Below are 25,340 nucleotides of genomic sequence, written 5' to 3'. Positions count from 1 at the left end.
CTGCAACATGTACAATCAGAAAAATGAGAGATTACACTTCATTTATGTATGATCTATCAAAACGTATAAATGCATTCTATTGTCATGTACAACTAATTAGAACAAAAAAATTATTTTAATAAAATTTTAAAAAGAGAGAGAGAAGGGCAAAGGAGAGCTTAACTGTGTTCCCACAGCACTTGACAAACAGAGAAAACCTCACCATCCGTACTCAAGAGAAGGGAGGGCTGCTGGAGCTCCAGCCTGCTCATGCTACCACCCAAACCTTGCTGCCCCCATGGGATAGACCACCCACACCTCACCTTCTTCACCCCCCTACTTAAATATCAGGATGCCAAATGATGCCAGTCATCTTCAAGAACCTGTGCACAGTTCCCTTTGGTTTACTTTCTTCGTTGCTGATTTATCCCTCAACAGAATTGTAAGCCCTGGACAAATTTCAAAATTGTGTTTCTTCACAATCACTGTGCTTTAATCCTCCTCTTCCATCATTACTGAGAACTGTACCTGAAAATGATGTTTTTATTTGTCATTTATTTTGAATTTTCCCCTATCGACAAGGCTTTCCAGACCACAAAATTTGAATACAGTGGTTTAGAACCTTTTCCCTGTTAAAAGAATTCTTTCCAGTAAGTTTTGAAAATGGAGATTAGAGCAAGACAACAAAATGCACAACATAATATGAATGAAAATAGAATTCTGCTAGTAAAATCTTTATATTTCTTCTTTTGTTGTTGTGTGTACAGATTTTATTTATGCAAAATCTTTATATTTCCTGTGTGTTTGCTTTCCAAAGAATCCCTCTAGTTCCTCGAGTATCCATTTCTCCCGAAACAGTTGTGCCCAAATCAAAATTAAAAGCAGTGCTAAAGGAGCAGATGGACGAGTCACTAGAAAATGTAGAGTCAAACTTGGAGGCAGATGAGAAGCTGGTGATGGACACCTGGCAGCAGGCTTCTCTAGCAGTATCTCACATGGTAAGTGGTGGGCGCCTCACCATTTCCTTTCAGAAATAGCTCCCCCTCCCCCGCCACACCTGGGAATATGCTACAGGTAGAAAGAGCACGTGATTCTCAAGCACCATATGAATTCATGCCTTCTGGAAGTTTTGTTTCTTTTGTTTTCCAAAAAAAATAGGAAGTGAAACAAGTCCATCCATAGATATTTGAGATCATGAAAGAAGTGACAACGCTAGATTATTTTCTGTGCCGGGTTGAGGTTCCAAGTTCAGGGGGTCTGAAGGGCTAGTCAGAGAATCTTAATGAGGCCAGTCAAGTACAGGACAACAGGAGGGTGGGACTGGGGCCACTAGGAATTACACCCTTGTCTACGGGGCCATATGCTACTCTGCGCTGACCTGCTTTGCCATTTGAGACTCGGCATAGCCAGATTTTCCATTTTTCCAAGAAAAATTAGAAAATCTGATTTTTATGCAAAACTGATTTCAACAGTAAGAAGTGAGATCAAATTCTGAAAATTATCTGATGGAACCAAGTAAAAAACACAGCTATCCCACAGGCTTCCACTATTCAACCTCTCCGCAAGGCACTTGTCTCTAAGTCACCTATGCGGTAAGTATTATCATCCTCTTTACCGTGGAGGACTAAGGTTCAGAAAGGTTGAGACACCTGCCCAAGGTCTCCCAGCAGGTAAATAGATATCAAAATGAAATTTGAACCAAGATCTCTATGACTTCAAGGTTCATATCCTTCCCACCCAAAGCAGAAGGGAAAGGAGAAACATAGAAGTAAGTTAATCCCAAGCAGAGGTGTCTCCCCGTGCAGAAGACACACAGTTCAACTCAGACGACAGCCATTCCCCAATCTGCCCAGGCCTGGGTCCGCCCACGTGGGATCTATTTTCCTTTTGTGTTAAGCCTTCCTAGATTTTCCCTGAAACTCCTCATTCAAACAGAAAATGGTGTCAACTTTCCAAAACATTTTGTGAAAGATGTGGAAGGGGAGCGTGCATCACTAATCTCACAGCAAACAATTAAAATTTCTGATTGGCGGGTCCTGAAGTCCTCCTTGTGCCCCTGCCTGCAGGCTTCTTTTCTTCTCACCTCACACGGCAGCTTCAGGGTCTTCCTTTCCCCTTTTCTTTCTTTTGTTCTCTTCTCCACTTTCTTCTTTTTCAAAACCTTTCAGTGTGAATTTTGACACACATAAGGGAAATGCATGGAATACAGCCCTAGCTTCACAGGCTTACCTGAAGTAATTATACACGGAACCAGTACACAGAGGGGAGATGAACCAGCTCTGTACCCCAAGTTCCTTATGAGCTGCTTCCTGATCACTCTGTCCCCACTAAAGGAAGTCACCATCTTGCCTTTTTAGAAATCATTTTCTTGATTTAAGAGTTTTATTACCTAAGTCTGTATCTCTGAACAGCTTAATATAGCTTAGCTTGCCTTGAGTTTTAAATAAATGGACTCATATCTTTTGTTTTTTCTTTCGTGAAACATTATTGGTGAGATTCATCCCATGTTGTTAAGTATAGCTATAGTCCGTCTGTTTTTGTTGCTGCATAGTATTCCATTCTATGCCTACATTGCTATTTATTTTACCAGGATGCAATTGATACATTTTGCATTTTGAATCTGATGCAATTATGGGCACAACTTTTTGAATATTTGTGTGTATGCTCCCTGGTCTCTATGTGCATATATAACTGTTTGGTATACATATAATAGTATGTGCCATCTTTTACATCAGCAAGCATAGCACTTCAGCTGTCAAAGGAAGATATATGGATATGTGTTTATACACGCCATCATTTAATGTGCCTATATATTTCATTGCTTATATGCAAAATTTACATAATTGATATTATTCACAATTTATTGTATATTTTTATGTTTATAAATGTTTTTATGTTTAAATGTTTATAAATACTGAATTGCATATGTACATATATTGTTGTTTAGATCTTCTTTATCCTCATAATATTTGTTTTCTTCTTTGAATTATCCAGAGAGTTATGACAAACTCACCCATTATGAGGGTGAACAATCATGTCTATCTGTTGTTTTGTCAATTTTTGCCATATATGCATAATGAAACTGGATATATACAAATCTTCAGTTGCCAAATCGTTCTGGTGAATTTATATTTTCTTAATACAACATCATCTTTACCTATAATTACTTTTTGTAAATGGTAATTTGAGGTGTTGCTTACATGTCTGATCCTCTCATATGCTTTTGTTTTCAACCTTTCTGTGTCTTTTCTTGATTGCTTTTCTCCCCTTTACAGGTGTGAAAGCAATGCATTCTATTATCACTCTCTTCTTGGTTATTTGAGGGCATAGCAAGATGGTAGATTTATATCCCAAACATATCTAAAACTAATTAAATTAAACAGGGAAAATGATTGTTAGACTTTTTTCTTTTTATTGGTTCTTTTTAGTTACATATACCATTAGGATTCATTTTGATGCAATTATAAAAGCATGGAATATAATTTGTTATAATTCAGTCCCCAGTACTTCCCCTTTTCCTCCCTCCCTCCCTCCTTTGTTCCCTTCCCTCTACTCTACTAATTTTTCTGCTATTTGCTTATAGTTTTTTTTTTTTTTCACTTAGTGTCTTATGAACATACATGATGGTGAGATTCACTGTGGTATAGACTTCTTTAATAAAAAAGCATATGATGCTTATAATGTTACAGAGATGATCTTGATTGACCCAAAAGTAGAGAAAGACATAGAAACTATAAAACCCCAAACCCTTGGCCTACAGAACAGGCTCAACCCTCCTTATCTTGGTAAGTGCCAACTCACCCGCCATCTCACAAGCTGACTGGATGGCACTTGCTCCCTTTTCCATGGGTATTACCAATATTTCCACACCATGGCTAGTGCCATTTTTCCTTCCCAAAATATACCCCTCCTTCTATTTGCTGAAATCTCCTTTCAGTCATCAGAACTAGTTTCTACCTTGAGTCCTGACCACTTAGTTGCCCAACTCTTGAAGCCACAGTCTCTAGGATCTTAAGCTCTTCCTCTCCTTGTATAGTTATTGTCTCTGCTACTCATGTGGCTCCAAGTATTCAGGCTACTGTTTGTACTTTTGATCTTGTGAAATGTTTCCCTGAATGCTTAACTAAATTCTAAAACCATGTCATAACCTAGAATAATGCCCAGATCTAACCTACTGCTGGACCCCCAGTACAGTCTTGAGATGCTGCAACGGCTGTATTTGCCATGCAGTATCAATACTACTGATGATGAGATGACAGCAGTGATCACCACAAAGACCCCTCAAGCACCCAGCTCCAGAGCGTGGGAAAGCAGACGTGGGAACTCGAGAAAAAATGAGAATTATTCTTATTGTTAAATGAGCTACAAGAACATAATCTATAAGTCTCATAAATCTCATTAAAATTACTGAAGAAATGACATTTTAAAATATGCATTTTGAGAAAGAAAAGATCATATGGCACAAAGAGAACTGGCTACATGTCTTGACTAGCCTGCATGATTTTAGGAAAATCTCTTAACCTCTAAATCTTCAATTCCTCTATAATATAAAATATATTCTCAATTGGATGAAAAGATCCAATGAAATAGTGTATATGAAATGTTTTAGAAATTATAAATATAATTGCTTCTTCTATTAGAAATATTATTTAAAATTGTGCCATTTTTCTTTTGAACGTTTCAAAACCTCATAGGAAGTGTGGGATAAAAAGAATTGTTTAACAGTTAATATTAGTAATGATTATATATGGATCCTGTTTTATTTATATGTTTCTAATAGACTTTATGTATATGGATCCAGCTTTTACATGTTTCTAATAGACTTTATGACTTTGGTGTCACATGGTCAAAGACAGACAAAACACAAATGGAATCCATGGATTTAGCACCCAAAACACTGGATGCTTAAACCTCTCCTTGGTTGCAAACAAACATTTAAGGGAACTTTGAGTTCCAGATAAGACAGGTATGATTCAGTAAATTGATGCAAGGAAAACAACACCAGCTGAGATTAGTGCAATTGAAATGGGGGCACTTCAATGCAGTTTTTTCTACACAGCAGTTTTACCCATTTAGTATGCAATGTTAATTTTTAGCAAAACTTTCTTCTAATTAGTAGGTATGCAATGATTTCAAAGAAGTCATATTTAACGCCCACAATGTTAAGGCATTATGTTTCAAGTTCTCTCCAGTCCTAGAAGCTAGATTGCTGCTAAGTGTATTGTAAATTATGTTAATTTTTGAAAGATGTCCAGGGGTCTTTGAGCAAAGTGGACCAGAAAAATGTAGATTGTGGTAATCATCATCATCATCATCATCATCATCATCACAAGGTTGTTTACCAAGGAGACAAATCCAATTTTAAAGGAAATTGCTAACTTACTGTGCTTTGCAAGAACAGGCTCAAAAATGAATTGCTTGCAATTTAGGGGAGAATGTTAACAAGCCTGTTTTCAGCTTTACCAAGAATTTGAAAGTACAGTGTATAGCATGAAATCCATTTTTATTGAAAGGAACTTTGGGGAAAAAAAACTAAAAACAAAAAACTGGCTTGTTCTCCGAAACCTTTCTGTAGCCCTCCAGGGCACTGTTGATATTGAAGAAGCTCTGAGTTCGTTCTATGCACTGATTATTTTAAAAGTCAATCTATCACTAATATACCCTTACTGGGCATCCCCTGTGAACATAGCACAGGTGTCCAAAGTGGTGGGGACACAAAAAGGACTGGGGTTTAGCTCTGGGGAGCTTGTAAGCCCATTTGGAGGTTGGGGTGGTACTTAGCACTCATGGAACAGTGGGGACAGTTACGTGCCAAGTCATGAGGTGTGAAGTGTGGCTGAAATTTGGAAAAGGCAGAAACTGACTGTTCAGTCTCACCCACAAGACTGTAAGGGCCTCATTCACCTGTCTGTTCATCTCCATCTATGTTCCTCTTCCCCTCCTTCCCCTTCCCTCATTCTGCCCAGAAATAATATCAGGCTTGGACCCAGCAAGTACTCGAATAAATAAACAAATCCTGCTTGACCCCCAGTTCTTCACCAGTTGCTTTACTGAGAATTTAAAGTTTTAAATCATGTGTTTCTACTGCCTCCAAAGTGCGTGTGTTTTCCTTCTTCCTCTGGGTTCCTTTTCTCAATTCTCATAAATATCTTTACTTCACTAGAGGCAGCTGGACTTAGTTCAAAAGGTTCAGCATTTCTAACTGATGAGCCCAGTGGCACAAGTCCTGAGATAAGGACTTTAGAACACACACACACACACACACACACACACATTTTATGTATATAAGTATTCATGTAGATATATTTTTAAATTTTCATTTGCAAATGGTAATTGTAAATATTCATGGCATTCACTGAGTTGTTTTGATATTTGCATATATTTTGAAACAATTAAATCATGCTAGTGACATATCCATCACCTCGCCTCTCATTTTTTGATAAGAACACAAAAAAATCCACTCTTCTGTCAACTTTGAAAGATATAATATTTTATTAACTATAGTCACCAAGCCATGCAGTAGACTTCCAGAACATACTCCTTCCATCTAATTGAAACGTTTCACTCTTTGACCAACATTGCTCCTCTCCCTATCCTATCCATCCGCCCCGCTCTGCCCCTGGTAACCACCACGCTACTCTCCATTTCTGTGAGTTCATACAGTATTTGTGATTCAGTGCCTGGCTTTTTACATTTAGCAAAATGTCTTCTAAGTTCACCCACGCAATCCTGAGACAAGGTTTCCTGCAGCCTGAGCACAGACAGAGTCAGCCCCGGAAGAGAAGTGGAGGGAGCCCCGCGGGGTCTGGCTTTCCTGAATGGGGAAGGGCAGAGGATGACACACAACCCTTCTCTCTAGCCAGGACACTTGTGAGAGTGAGAAGAGGGGGTGCTGAAGAGGAGAGAAGCGAAGTCAGTGGAGGGCAGAAGGCCAGGAACCGTGAGGTTAGCCTGTGGGACAGGCCATCTACCTTAGCACTGACCCTTCCAGGAGGGCGTTATGTGTGAGAGAGGAAGGCCAGGATGCATGTGTCCACAAGCCAGTTCCTGGAGGGCTTGCATCCTCCAACGTTGCTTGCAGGGGTATGACAAAACGCATTCTAGAAGAAAAACACACATTACATAAACAAACTTTTGCAAGATTAAAATTTCCTGGAAGGGAATTAAGAGAAAACATCAACAGATCTCTATAGTGTGTTCATTGTGAAAAAATTAGTTAAGAAACACAGGAACACAGAAAACACAGAAAAAGGGAAATGCCTTCATTGGAGACCAATAAAACAGCAGGAACTTGGAGGAATACCAGGGGTTAAAGTCCTAAAAATCTGAGGTTTTTTCTTTAATGAATTTTTCATAACCATGGAATTGTCCCAGTCTGGAGGTGGCAATGGAGACACACAGGGATGCTTTGAAGGCAGGGCTTGAGAAAGCAAGAGTCTCCTTTCACATGGCTGTAGTGGAGCGTCATCTTGGCACAGGGTCAGCAAATTCTAGAAGTATGTGTTTTGTAAAGATTGATTGCATGGGTGTGGTTGTTTATAGTGGATTGAGGCTTCAAAAGAATCTAGCCATGACTAAATTCAAATGGTTTTCATGTTTCATAAATGTTGCACTAACAGAAATGTTATACAACCAGGTGACGGCTGACATCCATCAGCAGCTCCTAGAAGAAGAAAAAGAAAACCAGCCAGCAGATGCCAAAGAAAAGTCTCCTACAATGGGTGCAAATAAAAAAGCCAAAAAGGAAAAGGAGCCACCCAAGAAAAAGAAAGCAGACAAAAAAGCAAAAGGTACTCATGGTGTTAGCGCCCAGAACCCTGGATGCTTCTACCTCTCCTTGGCATTTATGGGGGCCCATTAGCTTCTAAGCCATTAGACGCTGTTCACTGGGTTTAAACTAGAGACCCGGGCTTCTGTGAGCGCGGTGTTAGTTGGCAAATCACAGTGCCTAACAGTCCCACCTAACTTGTTGGCTCAAATAGCCAGATGTATCCAGGGTGAAATAAATTTCACAGGCAGTTGTAAACGTATTAAAAGAATTTCCAAGATGGCACCACATAATCTGGGAAGTCCTTGCAAAGGGGCTGTTTTCTGCAGCAACCACAAGAAGTTTGAAAGATCTATGTAAGTTTCAGAAACACTTGAATTTCAGCAAGCTCTTTTCTCCTGGAGCCCTCTTGCCTAAATTTTTGCCTCAGAGACATGAAGAGAAAATAAAGAGAAAAGAGAACTCAGCCTGGGAGAGACCTCCACTTAACCCTAGCTCAGACTAGCTCTAGCACCCACCCCCTCCGAATACTTCCACTTGCACTTTTAAACGTTTTTATTAGTGCACTACAATGATACATAATAGTGGTGTTCACTTTGACATAAATAGACTTGCATGGAATATAATTTGCTCCACTTCAGTCCCCAGTGCTTCCTCTTCCCCTCTCCTCCTCACTTCCCACTCTACTCTACTGTCTTCTTTCTATTTATTTGTAATTTTTTAATCAGTGCTTTATAGATAAAGGTGGAATTCACTGTGACATATTCATATGTACGTAGCATTATTTTGTCAAGTCCATTCCTCGGTTCCTTCCTTTTCCCATCCCTCCTCCCACCCACTAAGTCCCCTTCCTCTATTCTGCTCATCTCCCTGCATATATTTTCAAGGTGACTTGAGGCAAGAAAGGAAAAGTGGCAAGCATTTAAGAAAAAGTCTCCACTCATCCTTGCCATGATGGTTTTATTAGGCATCTGCTGTGTGAAACACTCTAGTATGGGTGCCAAGGACACAATAGTGAATTAAAAACAAAGAGCCACCAAAGCATGGTCCCTACCCTGCAAGAACTGTAGTCTAACAGCAGGGACAGATGTGTGGCCAGTTGTTACTTTTTGATAGGGAAGGTGCAGGTACCTTGGAACAAAGCCAACCCACTCCATTGGAGGGAACACTGCCCAGGTGGAGTACATTTAACCAACTGTGATAGGAGCCCAGGGGAAGCACTGAGGGTGGAGGAGGGGGTGATTAGTGGCACTTGAAGCAAAGAGAAGAATAGCATCTCAAAAAAGAACTCACGCTTTAGCTCATCCTCAGATGGCTTAAAAAAATGCAGTGGTTAAAGGAAATTGTTTCCTTTAATGAAACTAATGGTTGAGTCCAATCCCTTCATTAAACATTTATATAATTAGTGACATTTGTGGCTGGGTTCAGTGGCCCATGCCTGTCATCCCAGCTGTGCAGGAGGCTGAGGCAGGAAGATCGTGAGTTCAAAGTCAGCCTCTTAGCAAGGTCCTCAGTAACTGGGCTAGACCCTGTCTCAAAATAAAACAGAAAAGGTTGGAGAAGTGCTCGGTGGTTAAGTGTCTTGGATTCAATCCCTGGTGCCAATACACACACACACACACATACACATACATACACATACATACACACACCACACACATACATACATACACATGCATACATAACACATACATACATAAATAGCATGTGCACCTTCTTCTCAGGAGCCCAACCTCAAGAAAAAATTTGCTGAACTGGGTAGAATGGCATAAACTGGGCCTGCAATAGAACCACGCTGTCATCTTCCATGGCTCAATCCTCACACAAACACTGACAAATCCTATTTTCCAGAGCTCCTATGCAATCACCAAAGTACTTGTGGTTAAGTGATAATTAAAAGATGATTAATTAGGTTACAGGTTTTTGACAGTCATCTGCATTTCAGCCACGTCTTCTTGAGGTTATTTGCTGGTATTTTCTTGCAAATGCTCTGCTAATACAGGCATTATTAGCATAGTGGAATGGAACTTTTCTGTGACTAATGTCATCTGTGATATTGTTGGATTTTGATCATTTCTGTCCCCAAATTCTGAATTTCACCATCTTTATTCTGTAATCATCTCTGCACTTGCTGCACATCTTGATTTTTATGATACTACACATATGGAGTGTTTTATGACTCCAGCCTAGAAACCACGAGAAGAATTCTCAAGGAAGGACTACCAATATTTTTCCTTCACACTGGGAAGATCAAAGTTCCCTGTTTCTAAAACACTAGAGGTTTGTAGCTGCACAGACTTTGCTCCATACTTGTTTTGCCCTGGAACTGCATGCATGCACTCACATGTTGGGGGCTTGCTCAGCATGTTTCATCACTCCTTCAGGTAAATCACCACCTGTACCTGAACCCCCTCCTGTAACAATGACTGCAGAGGAAATTGCCGAAATGGAAAGGAAAAATGAACTGAGGCTCAAAATAAAGGAAGAACATCTTGCTGCCCTACAATTCGAAGGTAGAGATGGGAAATAACTAAGATGATGCTTTTCAGTAGAAAGTAGACCAGTGGCCAACAACCCCCAGCCAGTTCATCAGCCTGTGTCCTGAGAACGCAAAGCAAATAGACTGAAAAGACAGTGCTCCCTGGGTGGTTTCCATTGGACCACAGAAGACCAGTTTTGACTGTGGTGTGAGGCAGGGGTTTTGGCCCTCACTTAATCAGTCCTAATTGTCTGTAGAATGTCCTAAGGAGACAAAAAGAATTCAGGAAGGGGTTAGAAGAGCAGGGGCAGGCATTTAAAAAAGAATAGAAACAAACAAATGAAAAAGAAAATCTGTGAAAGTTGTTGGTGTGATTTATCAGGATTAGGTAGGAGCTACCCAGAGTAAGTGGGTTTTACATTATAATAATTTAGTAAGTACAGGCCAAAGGCTAACAGGCCTTAAAAGTTAGTTTCTGGAAGCAAAGACCACAGAAGAGCCTGTCATGCATCTCTTTATGCCCTGCAGAGGGGTCAGGAGACCCTCATTGCCTGTTTCCACACCTGGGTCCTCTGGTTTCCAGTATGTTTCATCTTTCAGTTCCTTCAACATGTTACCCTTATTGAGACAAAATACATTCATTCACATAATAAAAGCTTACTAAATTTCCACCACATGCCAACTTGCTGAAGACACATACATATAAGCATAAGCACAAAACAAACGAAAGATAAAATCTCATCTAGAAAAAGGAAGATGCAGTCACTTACAACATGCTGTGACACTGGAGATTCAGGATAACAGGGCAGGGGGTGTCAAGAAAGAGCTCCCCAAAGAGCTAATGTGTGAGCTGAACTGCAAGAACAGAAAGGAGTTTGCACATGGTACAAGTTAGGGTGGGAATAAAGAGAAAGGTCCACCAATGCAGAGAAGGGGTAGGGAGCATAGCTAGTGACCTATGGAGTGTAGTCAGGAGCATGGGGCATGTTCTAGAAAGGGGTGATGTGGGAGATGGGAGGCCAGACCAGAGAGGGTCAAATAGGCCCTGCCAAAGAAGTCAGATTTTACCTACAACAACTGGGAATCGATGAAAAGTTCCAAGCATAAAAGTGAGCATGATGACATCTTTTGACAAGACAGATGACTCAGAGTGCTGTGGATGGTGTGGAGATGGATTTGAAGTTGAAGTAGGAAAAAGAACTTAGAAAAAGCAAGGTTAAGCTATAATAGTTTAGAGATAATTAGTACCCAAACTAGGTCAGAGACAATGGACAAGTAAAAAAGAGAGATTGGAAAGATAAAGGTAAAATCCACAGACTTTATAATATGCCAGAAAGCCACAGGCCTATAAGTTTTGCCTAGTTTTAGCAAGGCTGAGAAATATATGACATCGCCACCTCAAGGTTCTAAACCAGGGAGAGAATGAGCTAGACTTTCTCCCCCAGCTTTCTGAAATTCAGAAATCACCCATGTGTGTCATCCCATTCCATTTAACCAGAGTATATTGCTATAAAGTGCAGTGAGTATAAAGCTCAGGTAGAGTTTTAGTTTAGAGAATTTCTCTAATGACTCTGCCACACGTTACACTTTGCTTCTTAATAAGATGGGATAAGATATTACCTTATCCACAACTGTATACTGGAAGTGCACGAACAGAAGCATGGCTGGTTTAAAAGTGAATCTGGTTCATCAGAAAGTTTGGGTACATGAAAAAATTCTTTATTTCCCTTTTTAAATAGAGACAGCCACACAGTTTCGACTTGAACTGATAAAGACAAAAGCACTGACTGTCCTTGAAGATTTAGTAGCAAAGGGGGTCAATGTCTATAAACTCATGGAAAAATGGCTTGGTGAGAAGTATCTGAATGAAATGGCCAGGTAAAGTACTGCATGGCTTTTAAAAAACACATCACATTAATTCCTGAGCACCAAAATTGGCAAGGGTATTTAAGGTGTTTACAAATGAAAATGGTGATTTTAGCCTTTAGGAAATCAAGTTCCAAGGTTTCCCAGACTCACCCTGCTGAGTGAGTGAGTCTCATCATCTTACCTCTCACACAGAGGCACAGACGCAGCTCAGCAGAGTGAAACATCCTCATCTGAGAGTCAGGAGGCTCCATTGTCTCAAACCAGGAATCCCCACATTGTCCCAAAGTTAGTAGCCTGCCTGATATAGGTCTCAACAGCTTTATCTCTGAAACAAAACACTCCAACCAGACTATTTCAGAGGTTTCTATTTGATCTAGATTATGGACTACATGACAGTTTGCAGTAAACATTTACTGAAAATTTAGAGGCCACCACGTAAATAGGATTCCTATGGCAAGTATTCTGAGAAGCAGAAATTACCCTCCAAAACAGCAGTTCTTATGGTTTGTTTTCTCAGTCCTTGTCTCATAATGAAAGTTCTATTGTAAACTTTTCAGGCTGGTTATTTAGAACTGTTGCACCATAGTAAAATAAATACACTTTTAAAAAGATGCAGACACACACTTCTCAGTCTGGTAACTCACTGCAGTAAAACTAAGTCTCACTACCGACAGCCACGCCAGTTTCTGTGAATCTCAGAGCAAGAATGCTCATCTCTGCTCTCTGCCTTCCATGTATATCTGCCCTCTGCCTAAAGATATTATGTATTGTGGCCCCATATGGAAATTAAAAACCTAGAAATGTGATGAGAGAGAGAGAGAGAGAGCTACCAAATCCCTTTGAACTTGAAATTGCGTTTCTTATTTTCCTGGTATTTGTTCCCTTTGGTTCTTGAGGTCACGCTTAGTGACCTTGGGTTTCCACTAGGTGGCGCACACCTGTTTGATTTCCTGGTTCTGATTGGGTCTCAATCTACATTCCCAGGCTCTTCGCTCATGTAAATTCAGTAGCTGCTAGTTTCCTTCTCTGTCCCCCAGCACAGAAACACTATAAAGCATAAACTAATTAGCTAATCCATACGATGTGGACACTCAAAAAGTCAGCATTCTGTAGTTGAGTTCAACATTTTTGAAAGACCAAAACTAATATGATTTAAATTTTCAATATATGAGTACTTTGGTGCTCCTAATTATATGAAAGCAGATTGAATATACATTTTCTAGTAATGTTCCCCTTTTTGTTCTAGGATATAAACAAGATCCTTTCTTCAGTACAGTTTTACTATTTTACTTATGTGTACACCCTCCCCAGTACAGTTGAAATCCATGACCCACCTGTTCTCACATCAATTACCAAAAGGGAGGGACTGACCTGTCATTGACTTCACGGTAAAGATAAGAAATTCAGAGACTTACTGCAGACCCATGGCTAGAGTACATTCTGGATGAGTGCTCTCAACCCCAGTGCTGGTTCTACTGCCCTGTCAGGGTCACTAGCTGTTGCTCTTATGGATGACACCTGATCTAATTGGGAACTGTCCACTTTTCAAGAAGATAGCAACACAGTTCAATGGATTTCATGCCTGAGAGTGTTATTCTGGTAATTTTGTCTTAAATAACTTCATACTCCTTGACATAAAATTAGAAGAAAGCCACATTTCCAGAAATATATTTTCAAATTTGATTCACTTTAAAATTTATCCTGATTACAAATAAATTCATTACTCTAATAGTCATATTTTATATCTTCCATATCATTTTTTCTTTTTAAATTTTGAGAGCAGGTTCTGATTTTTTTGTTTTGTTTTGTTTTGTGTTTTGTTTGTTCTATCTAGTTATACATGAAAGGAATACAACTTTTCATTTCTCTGGTTGTACACAATGTAGAATCACACCATTCATGTAATCATAAATGTACATAGGGTAATGATGTTTGTCTCATTCCACCATCTTTCCTTCCCTGCATTTCCCGCTACACAATCCAACATTCCTCCATTCTTCCCTTACCTGCCCCCACCCTGTTATATATCAGCATCCACTTATCAGAGAAAACATTCAACCTTAGTTTTTTTGGGATTGGCTTATTTCACTTAGCATGACATTCTCCAGCTCCATCCATTTACCTGCAAATGCCATATTTCATTCTTCTTTATGACTGAGTAATATTCCATTGTTTATCTGTACCACAGGTTCTTTATCCATTCATCTATTGAAGGGCACCTAGGTTGGTTCCATAGTTTAACTATTGTGAATTGAGCTGCTATAAACATTGATGTGGTTATGTCACTGTAATATGCTGATTTTAAGTCCTTTGGGTATAAACCAACGAGTGAGATAGCTCAGTCAAATGGTGGGTTCATTCCAAGTTTTCTGAGGAATCTCCATATTGCTTTCCAGAGTCTGCCATATCATTTTATTCTTGTTTATACTTAAAGTGAAATCTAACTTTTGATACAATATCATTTACATAGTAAAATGTATTCAATACTAATAAAACAATAGTTAATGAATTCTCTTTTTGTTCAGCTTCATAAAAAATTCATAGCCATTAGCTGTGTAATAAGCATATATTTTGTTTTTAATCTCCTCCATTTATTTATACCCTGACTTCTTACAAAATAGACTTGAGGAAAAATTTAAATTTTTAAACACACAGATTAAATCATCCAGCTTAATAATGTGTTCATCTTTGTGTGTGTGTCTTATAAGCAAACCCTATTAATCTGAAGGATCTTTAATGGAGGTAACTATTGATTTTACTGTTTTCAGTGTAGAAAAATTAACTGAAGTAGCTCGCTATCACATTGAAACAACTACAAAAATTCAGAATGAGCTTTACTTATGCCAAGAAGACTTCTTCATCAACGGCGACATAAAAGTCTTCCCAGATCCTCCCCCACCAGTGCGGCCCCCACCTGTAGAAAAGGAAGAAAACAGCACTCTGACCATCCAACAGCTTGACAACCTTCGAGATCAGTTCTTAGATATGGCACCCAAAGGTAGGGGAACTAACTGTCATGACAAAGAGCACACAAAGCGGTTGAGATTACCCAGAATGGCTGTCACTTGCCTTCATGGGAAATCAGCTCTGTTAGATGACAGGGCTCTAGGACAAGGCCTGGCTTTGTTCTGGTTTGTAAGATATTTGCTTCATACAATGTAGATCTGAATTAAACACACGGGAGACTCACAGTCACACTAATTGAGTGTTGTGGCACTCCTCTTTCCTGGTAGTTCTCCTCTCCTGTCTTCCGCGTCCCTTCCTGACACCCAGTAAATTTGACTATTGCTCTGACAGTTGGAAGAGAGCCTACATGCACAGTTGTGGTTTAGGTTTCAGGTTGGGACTACAAGTCTGTGCTTCTGTCTACTCTGCGAAGGAGACTAGGGAATAGAGGATATCCTTTTATATTGGCCTTGTCCCTCAATGCTTCATAGACGGCAAGTAGAACCAAATAAGTGTTAACGAATTTGCCTAATTAATATATGTTCACATATATCTTTACATGTTCTTTTCTGCACACAAATTCTTTAATTCCTTCACATTTTATCATTAGAGAGTCCCATCAGTTGATAGCACATGTAATTCTGATCTGTGGTGTAGAATTATCATGATCGCGTTTTATGATTGAACAGCCACAGGACAGCTGAGCAATTTGCCTGTGGTCATTTATGGTTTGGAACACTGCAGATTCAAAGTTCTTGCTCCTTCTACTTGAACTAAGTTGCCTTGCATAAACAGGTTTACTTTATCTTCCAATATGTCCTATTTATTGGGAAATGATCACTTTTCCCTAGGAAATAGTCAACGGACTTAAGTATTAACCTGACTCCACTTTTTAAAACTCCAATATTTCCAAAAATCCACATCAAATACGTTGGTAGAAAGAGCATTGATCTAAGTCTGCAGGTTTCCTTGCCAAGCACGTGCAGGGGTCTGAGTGAGGCCGTGGGCTGACTTTTCTCAGCACAATGAAATCAGCTTCAGCAAACTTCATGTCTCCAAGGTATGAAAATACTCATATCAACTGTGATGGCCTCTGACTCTGGTTGGCAGCATCTGGGCATGAAGGAAGTGTAGCTGTCAGCAGGTACAAATAAAACCTCAGTTTTTGCAATCTGGGCCGTGAAATCTCATCAGTTCCCAGCCAGGCAGAGCACAGCCTCTGCTCCACTGTGAGCTTCACAGGGCCCTTTCCTGAGATGAGTCCTTCTTTTTATTATTATTTTTTTATTATTTTTACAGACTTCATTTTGATTCATTGTAACAAATGGGATACAACTTTTTGTTTCCATGGTTGTACACGATGTAGATTCACAGCATTCGTGTAATCATACATGCACATAGGGTCATGCTGTCTGTCTTGAAGTGGCCTTTGCTCTTCATTTTATCCATGCCACTTCTTACCTATAAAATTAAAAGATCCATCAAAAAAGAATCTAAAACACAAAACATGATTCGATTTCATCTGACAATATGGTGACTGGGAAGAAACCATCCAGCGAGGAGGTAAAAACTAAAAGCACCTGGGTGCATTTGAGTAGATGGAAGTGAATTTTGAGAATTGTCAGTCACTGGTAATTCTCTAGTGACTCTAGTGTTCATGGTTATCATCATAATACACTCTGGGATCTGCCCTCAAAACCAGAGCTTGCATTTCAGCTAAAAGTTTAAAAGTAAATTAACAACTATAACTTGACACATGAATTTTTTAGAAGATGAACTCCAGAAACCTTCAGAATTAAAATATGTCAACAGATAACATTTTTCTGTTTGCATAGCATGATAGAGAAGAACAGTTTTCAGACTATGATAGAAATAGGAAGAAAGAAAGAGGGAGAGAAACAGGGAAGAAAATAGCTATAATAGTAAAAGAAACACCCAGGGAGCTTAGAGTACAATTTGGAAAGGTAGGCAAAGAAGAAGAAAATATAAATCAGCTGGGTTCTTTCTGGGACAGAAATATGAACTTTGTAAAAGTACTCGAGAATGCAAAGCAAAAGGGAATCAGTGTGCAGTGGGTGAACATGGTCAGGAAAAACCAGGGGCAGCAACACGTTGGAGGGAGGATGGACAGGAGTCAGGAGGGGTTTGATTGGAAGCAATGGCGCACACCTGAAATCCCAGGGACTCAGGCAGATGAGGCAGGAGGATGGCAAGTTCACGGCTAGCCTGGACAAGTTAGTGAGACCCTAAGAAACTTAGAAAGACCCTGTCTCAAAATAAAATAAAAAGGGCTGGGGATGTAGCTCAGTGGTAAAGCACCCGGGACTCAATGCTAGTAATGGGGGTAAAAAAGTGATTTGGTGGCAAGGATGTAGAGGATATTTAAATTTATTGGAATTGGCTGCTAGAAAACATGATGTGGCTCTGAGACCTGAGTGTAGGAGGACTTTAGGGAAATGCTCAGGAGGCTGCTCTCCTTGCTTCCTTCCCCAGATGCATGAATTGCAGGCAAGTGGAAGGGGAGGCTTTATCTGAGGAGCCCCCTCCACCCATTCAGGCTGAGAACTAACCCAATTGTAAGGATAACAGTTGTCATTAAGAATGAATTTACAGAGCTGTTAAAATGCTGTGGGATTTGGGAATTTTGATGATTCACTGTGAGTTATAGTCTGTGAGCAAACAGTGTAAATGTTCCTTCACTTCATCTGAAAAACAATGTATTTTATATGTTGCTTTTTAGTTATATGTAAAATTCTTACTATGCTGGTAGGTATATTATCAACAGAAGTAATTAATGTTCATTGCTATGTTTATTTTTTACTATTACTGTAAAAGGAAGGGGAAAATCACATGTCATTTTCTGCATCTCAGAGTCACATCTCAGAATTGGAGATTTTCCACTGGCACCCCCAAAGTCAGGCCCCAGATGCTGACTTTGTCCTACCTGAGAAAGTCCAATAACTACCATTCACCCCTTCTCTCCATCTTTGCAGACACCATAAAATATCCTCTTGTATTCTCTTGCTTCAGCCTTCTATCCTCAGTTCTGCAATTGTTATTCAATGCTTTTAATAATACCCTTTCACCTTTTGGGGGGTGGTATGGGGGCAGGTCTGAGGGGACATTGAATTTTCTTCCATTATGATGACATTCTCCAAATGTTCATTGTTAAATACATAATTTAAAATTTTTTTAAAATTTTTAAAAGTATTTTTTGAAGTATAATGTACATCCAGAAAAGTATACTGATTGCAAATTTACAGATTTATGAACTTCTGAAAACTGAGCAGAGCCTAGCTCGAGACAAGGACCACTCCATCTGGTGCTCATTTCAAGTCACCATCTTCTCCTACTTGAAGATGATGACTAGCCTGACATTGTACAGCATTGATTAGTTTTTCATGTTCTCATGCTTTATATAAATAGATGAGATGATTTCGGTCTGGCTTCTTTTGTTCAATATTATTCTTGAGATCCATTCATATGTAATTGTAAGTTGTTCATTCTTTTTGCTGTATGTTATTCCCTTGGGGTAATCAATATATCACAATATATTTCCCTGTTCTACTGTTAATCGACATTTTGGTACATTTGGGGGTCTCCCTTTTAATTGTACATAGTAATTATATATATTTGAGAGATATAGTGTGATATTTTGATACATGTATGCAATCTGTGATGATCAAATTAGACAATTAAAATATCTACCACCTCAAATATTTACATTTCCTACATACCCATTCATCTTTCGAATGAAAATTTGTGTTCCCTCCAAGAACTGGAAGATAGTCTTTTATGGTGCTTTCCACTGTATTTACCTTAGAATTCTCTATTTTTGAAAAACAATCTTTTAACATTTTTTATTTCTTCTAATTACTTGTATCTTCCTTGAAGAGAAAATATTAAAACATCATGAGCAGATGGATTATTTCTAGGTAAAAAAGTATATGTATTTTTACATAACAGTCATTATGCTACCAGGATCACATAAGATTTTTAAGGAAATTAATATAGAGTGTTGATGTGTTAAATTGTAGTTTGCAACTTTTAATTACACTTCACAAATAAATTTACTCAGTGAAATAGTAACCTTTGATTAAAACAAATGACTTAATACTTAAAATACTTACAAGAATCTAGTACCAGAATATAAAAAGAAAGAACTAAAGCTTAAGGGGCTTTCTGCCAAGTTTAGGTTAACCCAAACTAACCTAAACTAAAAGTCTTCATTTAAAAAGTCCTTAGTAAAAGTAGTGCAAAATTGGAAATGCATGATAAATAATAATGCTTGTATTTAAATGTATCACATATCATAACATTTATATTTTGACCTTTTCTGGTCAAATTCTTCCACTTGTGATGATTCCAGATCTCCCTTTGTAAAGGTAATGATAAAACATAAAATACCATTGTTGATATGATTGTCACAAATACGTCAGAAAAAAATGACCTTATGCATGATACCAAATAAAGAGCATGCAAATTGCAATGAAGCGATTTTTCCAGTAAAGATCCATCCAGATTTTAGAATCATAGGAGCACCTTGAGTAAGAGACAGCCAGTGAATGAATCAGTGAGCTCTTCTTCCCATCAACCATGCAAGAAATCACCCCAGTGAACGTACTCCCAGCACAGAAAGAGAGAGTGAATATTTTCTGAATTACAATGGCCAATTTGGCATGGTCACTATATGTCAGGTTCCTTGGTAGCTTCTCACACGTGTTCATTCACTTCTGCTCCCCCTCAGCCTGTGGAATGACTGGAGCCAGATAGCTCTTTTTCAAGACTATGAGTTGTCAAATAATTTGGCAAGTTATTTAATATATCTCTGTCTTGATTTTTCATCTTTAAAATCATAGCAATGACACTTATTTTGTCGAATTGTTATGAGGAGTCAATTAATATGTTTCAAGTACCTAGGAATGGCATAGTATAGAGAATGTACAATTTAAGTGTGCTAGAAGCCATTGCAATTTAATTATATAATCATGAATGTCACAATAGTATATAATACATAAAATTATACAAAATTGATATAAACTATCTTTTCTAATTTTTAGCTGCAAACAGATACAATACCTTAATTTTATTTATTTACTTTTAAGTAAATAAGTGGTGCTGAGGATCAAACCCAGTGCCTCACACATGCTAGACAAGCATTCTACCACTGAGCTACAACCCCAGTTCCCAAACTATTCTTATTATCTAAAATGTTGGCTTATTGTCCTAAGAGTGCAAATACCTTAAAAAGCCCCTGAAATATTACCCAGAGTATATCCGGAAAAAAATTATGCCAGTGGCTAGAATTAAGCCATGAAAAAATGTGGTTCCCTGGGAACATCCAAGACAAAACGCTCATTTCATGCATTGCAATGAGCTCTGGGTAGGTACCGTACATCTTGTTTCTGAACATCAAATGCCAAGTACATCATTCAGAAGACAGCCTTTCTCCAACAGAAGCAATTTGTAGTCTATTGAAACTAGAACACTGTAACAGTGTTCCCCTGTCCCCACTTAAATCATAAGAACTCCTTTTCCTTGTAAGCTCATCAGTACTGCATGAAATAGCTATAGAGATTTGGTTCATACATAGTTATTTTGGCTTCTGTTGAGGGGCTGTCTGAAGAGAATGCAGTCCAGCAAATTCAATGTCCTTACTCCTTCTTCAAAAAGGCAGTATTTAAGGTGTCTAACACCTGGAACACCATTCTACAAACTGACAAGACCTCTCCTTTGAACCCCACTTGGGAGGAGAGCCTTTTATTTAGTCTCAGAGACAGAGGGTATACATCCAGAACTCTAGACTATAGTGAGAGCTATGTCACTCAGCATATGGTTTTTTCAGGAGTTCAAAGGGAGAAGTAGCCCTTGCTGTCAGTGTGAGGTGTCATGGTGATCAGCCCAGAGGAGGATTTTGAAACTTAACTTTTCAGAAAGAGAAGTAAGAGAAGGGTTGTATAGGAAAAGGGGGAAATGGAGATTTTGAGACTCCATGCCAGCAAACTGATTACCTGGGACAAGGGGCAAGCGGTAAGATCACAAAGAAATTGGTGTCAGTTGTGAAGTTTCAAAGGATATGCAGGGAAGATTATCAAAGGCTTTTAGAGCCAGTGACAATGACAATGGACTGGACGGGAGAACAGATATGTCTGAGAGAAGCAATTGATGCTGTTTGCCCCTCTACAAAGCCTCAAGTGACTGAGAGAGCAAGTAAGGACACCTGGGTTGCCTGAGAGGAGTAACTAGAAAATTCTATGAATTTTTTAACAGTAATGTCTCTGAGAAAATTATAAAAATGTGGTACTAGATATGTGCTAATTAAATATTTTGATGTGAATATCACTTAAATTAGTCTGACATTTCCCTAAATAAAGAAATGTAGAAACATTTCTTAGAAAAGGAATGATACAGAGGCATGGATATTATTAATAAGAATATCTCACTGTGTGGCAAAATCTAGGAATGGTAGCAAAGAGGAGAATGGACCTCAGAGGTCCTAAGGTTTTCTCTGTGGTGAACTCCTTTCACTAGATTAGAGGTAGATCACCAAAAAATGCATTAGTGACTGTAGAAACCTTTGGATCCAGTGAAAACTGTCTATGGGCAGAATTTTAAAATGCTTCTTCAACATGAAACATATTCTCATGAAACCAAAGAACCTCATTCTCTGGCAAATGAAAGTATATGCTAAGAATTCAAGATAACATCTTCTTAAACATCTGCCATAAAACTAAAGACATAAAAATTAGCTAAAGCAGTAGTCAAAGTTAAGGCCCTTTCCTTTCACAAGAGGCTTATTTTTTTCACCCATTCATTTATTTCTTCACCAATACTTACATATACATCAGGTACTAGGTGTGTCTGGCTTAGGATGAAAGACAAGTAACTTGTGCTTCAGAGAGAGACTGAAGGCAGTGATACTGCTGTTTATTCCCTCTTTCTACACTAACCGCCTGTCTCCAATTCTGGCTTCAGCAGTGGCAGTTAACTAAATGGAGTCTAACTTGAAATAAAATGTAAAATAATATTTAGGAAATTTTTTGAAAAAAAAGGGATCTGTTTAAACAATTTTTAAGAAAATCAGTTGAAAGGCAAAACAGAACTTAGATGAAAGTAAGGTATGAGGGGTAGAGGCAGATCAACCAGTGTCAGAGGTTGGGAGTTGTGAAATTGTGAAAATTGATGATCAGAGGTGATTTAAATTCTTAAAATGGCTAGTAAGTGCTTAGCAATCAGCTGGAAGCACAAAAGAAGACAGTATGGACTGATCAGAACAGCTTAAAACCCAGCTGGGGAACCAAGGCCTACAATCATAAAACACTGACCAAAAATAGACCCTGACAGGCTGTCAGCATGAGATATTTTATAATATCACACAAATGCATATTCAATTTTTTTGATTGTAATTTTTATTATATGAAACATGCATTAAATGATTAAAATTAGAACTTGCAAATGCTCCCTAATTTAGAATGGTTAACTTAGGATTTAATTTGAATTTACAATAGTGCAAGAGAAGTCCAACTTCAAATTAGGAACTGGGCTGTTTTCCCATGTCAGCCACACATGGTATTATGGTGGCTCCTGGTAGTGCTGGGCTGCAGGCAGCCATCGCTCCTGGTCAGCCACAGGATCACAGGGGGACACAGCTGACACTCTGCAGGGTACCGTGCTCAGTAGGTTAGGTGTAATAAATGCATTTTCCACGTAGTTTCCACTTACAGTATTTTCAATTTATAATGCGTTAACAGGATGTGACCCCATCATAAATCAAGGAGGATCTCTGTAGTCTAAGCTCTCTTCCTTCAGGAAGAAACTGTAATTTGAGGACATTGTTTAGTATAATGTTTATTTTTTCATCCTTCTATCCAGATAGAATAATCTGACAATTAAATATGAGTCAAAATGAGACTTTCAGAGAAAAGAAAAAGATGCAGCATTAGGCACAGCTTCTTTACCAAACCATCTGGCAAAGGTCTCAAAGCATGACACCATTTTTGTAAATTAACAAGATCGCTGTATCACTCCCAGAAAAAGAACTCGGCAGAAGGAAGAGATGGCCCAGGCAGATCTTGTAGATGCACTACCATGCTTGCCTTATTGTTATTTATTATTATTATTATTATTATTATTATTATTATTATTTTCTCATCATTGGAAAATAATAAATAGCTACAATAATAACAATAATAATATTAATAATAATAGCAAAATAATAAATAGCTACATTGTAATTACAAGTATTGTCCCCTTTCTGCATGGAGAAATGGATTCTAAAGAAAGAAGATCATAGCACTCTTTCCTCTATAAAAGAAACCCGTAATAACAATAAAGGCTGTATGTGCTGTATGTATGTGCACAAACATAAGGGCTGTGAAGTAATTTTGTCTACTGGTGAATCCCAGCCCAACCACTTATGGGCACTGCAACACTGGACAGAATTTACCTTTTGGGGCCCAAATTTTTTATCCAAAAATGATGGCAATAATAATTTGTCCAGTTCCTTAACTATAAAAAGGGGTGATAGATTGTAAAGATCAAATGATATAAAACCAGTTAAGGCACTTAGAAGAATACCTGATAAGTAATAAGCATCCAATGTAATTTTTCCAGAAATAATAAGCAAGCACAGGGGTTGGGCAGAAAGTAAGCATGACTGAGGGTTGACTGTGCCGATACTTAAAATAACAACACAGAGTCGTTTCAAAGGCAGGAATCCTCCGGATGATGTCAGTGCAGTCACCAAAAGGCAGAAAAGGTCACAGAAACTGGACCACTACCTTCCAAGGAGAAGCAATCAGTTCTTGAAAATTTGGCTAAAAAAATACCCTTGGCTTGTATACGATGAGTTATTAAACCTTATGTTCTGTGCCCTGTGTCGTAAGCATGGGGTGAAGTCAGGGAGAAGTCAAGTGAGTTTTTTCTATGGCACTGACAACTTTAGGACTGAATTTCTCAATGCTCATCATCTCAGCGAGGCCCACGCCAAGGCTTCACTAATGGAAGCGACAAGTGGTTCTCCAGGAAACAAAGCCGCCACCGAACTAATGGTGAGGACCATGAGCAAAGTAACCCTGGGGAGAGTGGAGAACTTGTTCAGATCATGCCATGCCATCGCCAAGACCGGGCGTCCCCTCAAAGATTTTATTTGGATGTGCAAGCTGGATGACATGAAGGGTGTCGATATTGGCCCAGTCTTCAGAACTAACAAATCAGCAAGAACATTTACATATTTTATTGCTGAGGTAGAAAGGAAAAGTCTAAGAGAAAAACTAGAAAAAAGTAAATTTTTCTCCATCATCAGTGACGGAATCACAGGGAGTTTAATAGAGGAAGCTGAGCTTGTCTATGTACAGTTTGCACATGGGGGGAAAGTGCATTGTCAAATTGTTGGGGTTCAGATAGTAGAGAAGAAGGATCCTCTGTCAATAAAAAATGCCATTGAGAAAACTCTAGAGACAAATCTCCACGTTAGGCTGTCGAGTCAAGACTGGGCAAAGAAACTGGTTGGTTTTGGAAGTGAGGGTACCCCTGGAATAGAGGGAGAGAATGGAGTGGCCCTGCTTTTGAAAGAAATCCAACCATGTGTGCAGACGGTATATTGCTTTGCACATCACCTTGATCTATCCTACAAGGCAGTATTCCAGAGCATTCCTCTGTACAATGATTTTGAAAAACTCCTTCAGGACATCTACCACTTCTATCACAATTCTCCTCTCCATAAGAGTTCTCTGATAACTGCTTTCAAGAGCCTGCACCTTCGACCTGTGATGCCTTCTCAAATAGGAGGCAGGAGGTGGCTCAATGGATTACAGGCAGCCCTCCAGAACTTTCTCAGGGGATATCCTGCAATTGTTCAGCAACTGCACTCAGTAAGTATTTTGAATGCCATATTACATTTTTCATAATAACAGAAAATACTTTCATTTAGCTCCTTGCAGTAATGATTTTGAGAAAGATAATCACTGTTTCCCCAATTGTGTTACAGGCAGGTGAAGGCAGAAGTGACACCAGTCAACAGAAAGCCAAAGAACTTCTAGATCTCCTTCTCCAGGCTGACATGCTTCAATTTTCCCATTTCTTGATGGATGTCATTAGTGTCCTTAGCATTCTGTCCCGTGTCAATCAGAATAGAAATTCCTCAATTGCTGACATATTTGCTACCTTGGAGTCAACGCTGGAAATGCTCCAGATATATCAAACCAGGTGAGAGGTTTTGTCTGTCAAACCAGATCATTGGACTTAGGAAATCATTTGCCCAGTGCTTTTTCATTTAATTATTTTTGGGGGTGATTTTTT

General features: G+C 38.8%; 1 protein-coding gene across 1 annotated transcript in view; it reads left to right on the top strand.

Annotated features, from left to right (window-relative positions):
- SPEF2 (sperm flagellar 2) overlaps positions 1-25,340 on the top strand; it is a 182,335-nt gene that overhangs the window by 133,454 nt on the left and 23,541 nt on the right. The window contains exons 26-32 of the mRNA XM_079145179.1: positions 797-977; positions 7,616-7,769; positions 10,132-10,260; positions 11,966-12,104; positions 14,864-15,093; positions 23,751-24,913; positions 25,030-25,247. Coding sequence (XP_079001305.1) covers positions 797-977; positions 7,616-7,769; positions 10,132-10,260; positions 11,966-12,104; positions 14,864-15,093; positions 23,751-24,913; positions 25,030-25,247 — 2,214 coding nt within the window. The remainder of the gene's footprint in view (positions 1-796; positions 978-7,615; positions 7,770-10,131; positions 10,261-11,965; positions 12,105-14,863; positions 15,094-23,750; positions 24,914-25,029; positions 25,248-25,340) is intronic.

The sequence above is a fragment of the Sciurus vulgaris genome (assembly GCF_902686455.1).
Source record: "Sciurus vulgaris genome assembly, chromosome: 6".
Lineage (NCBI taxonomy): Eukaryota > Metazoa > Chordata > Mammalia > Rodentia > Sciuridae > Sciurus > Sciurus vulgaris.
The sequence above is the reverse complement of the archived record's forward strand: the minus strand, read 5'-3'. Positions and strand labels throughout refer to the sequence as shown.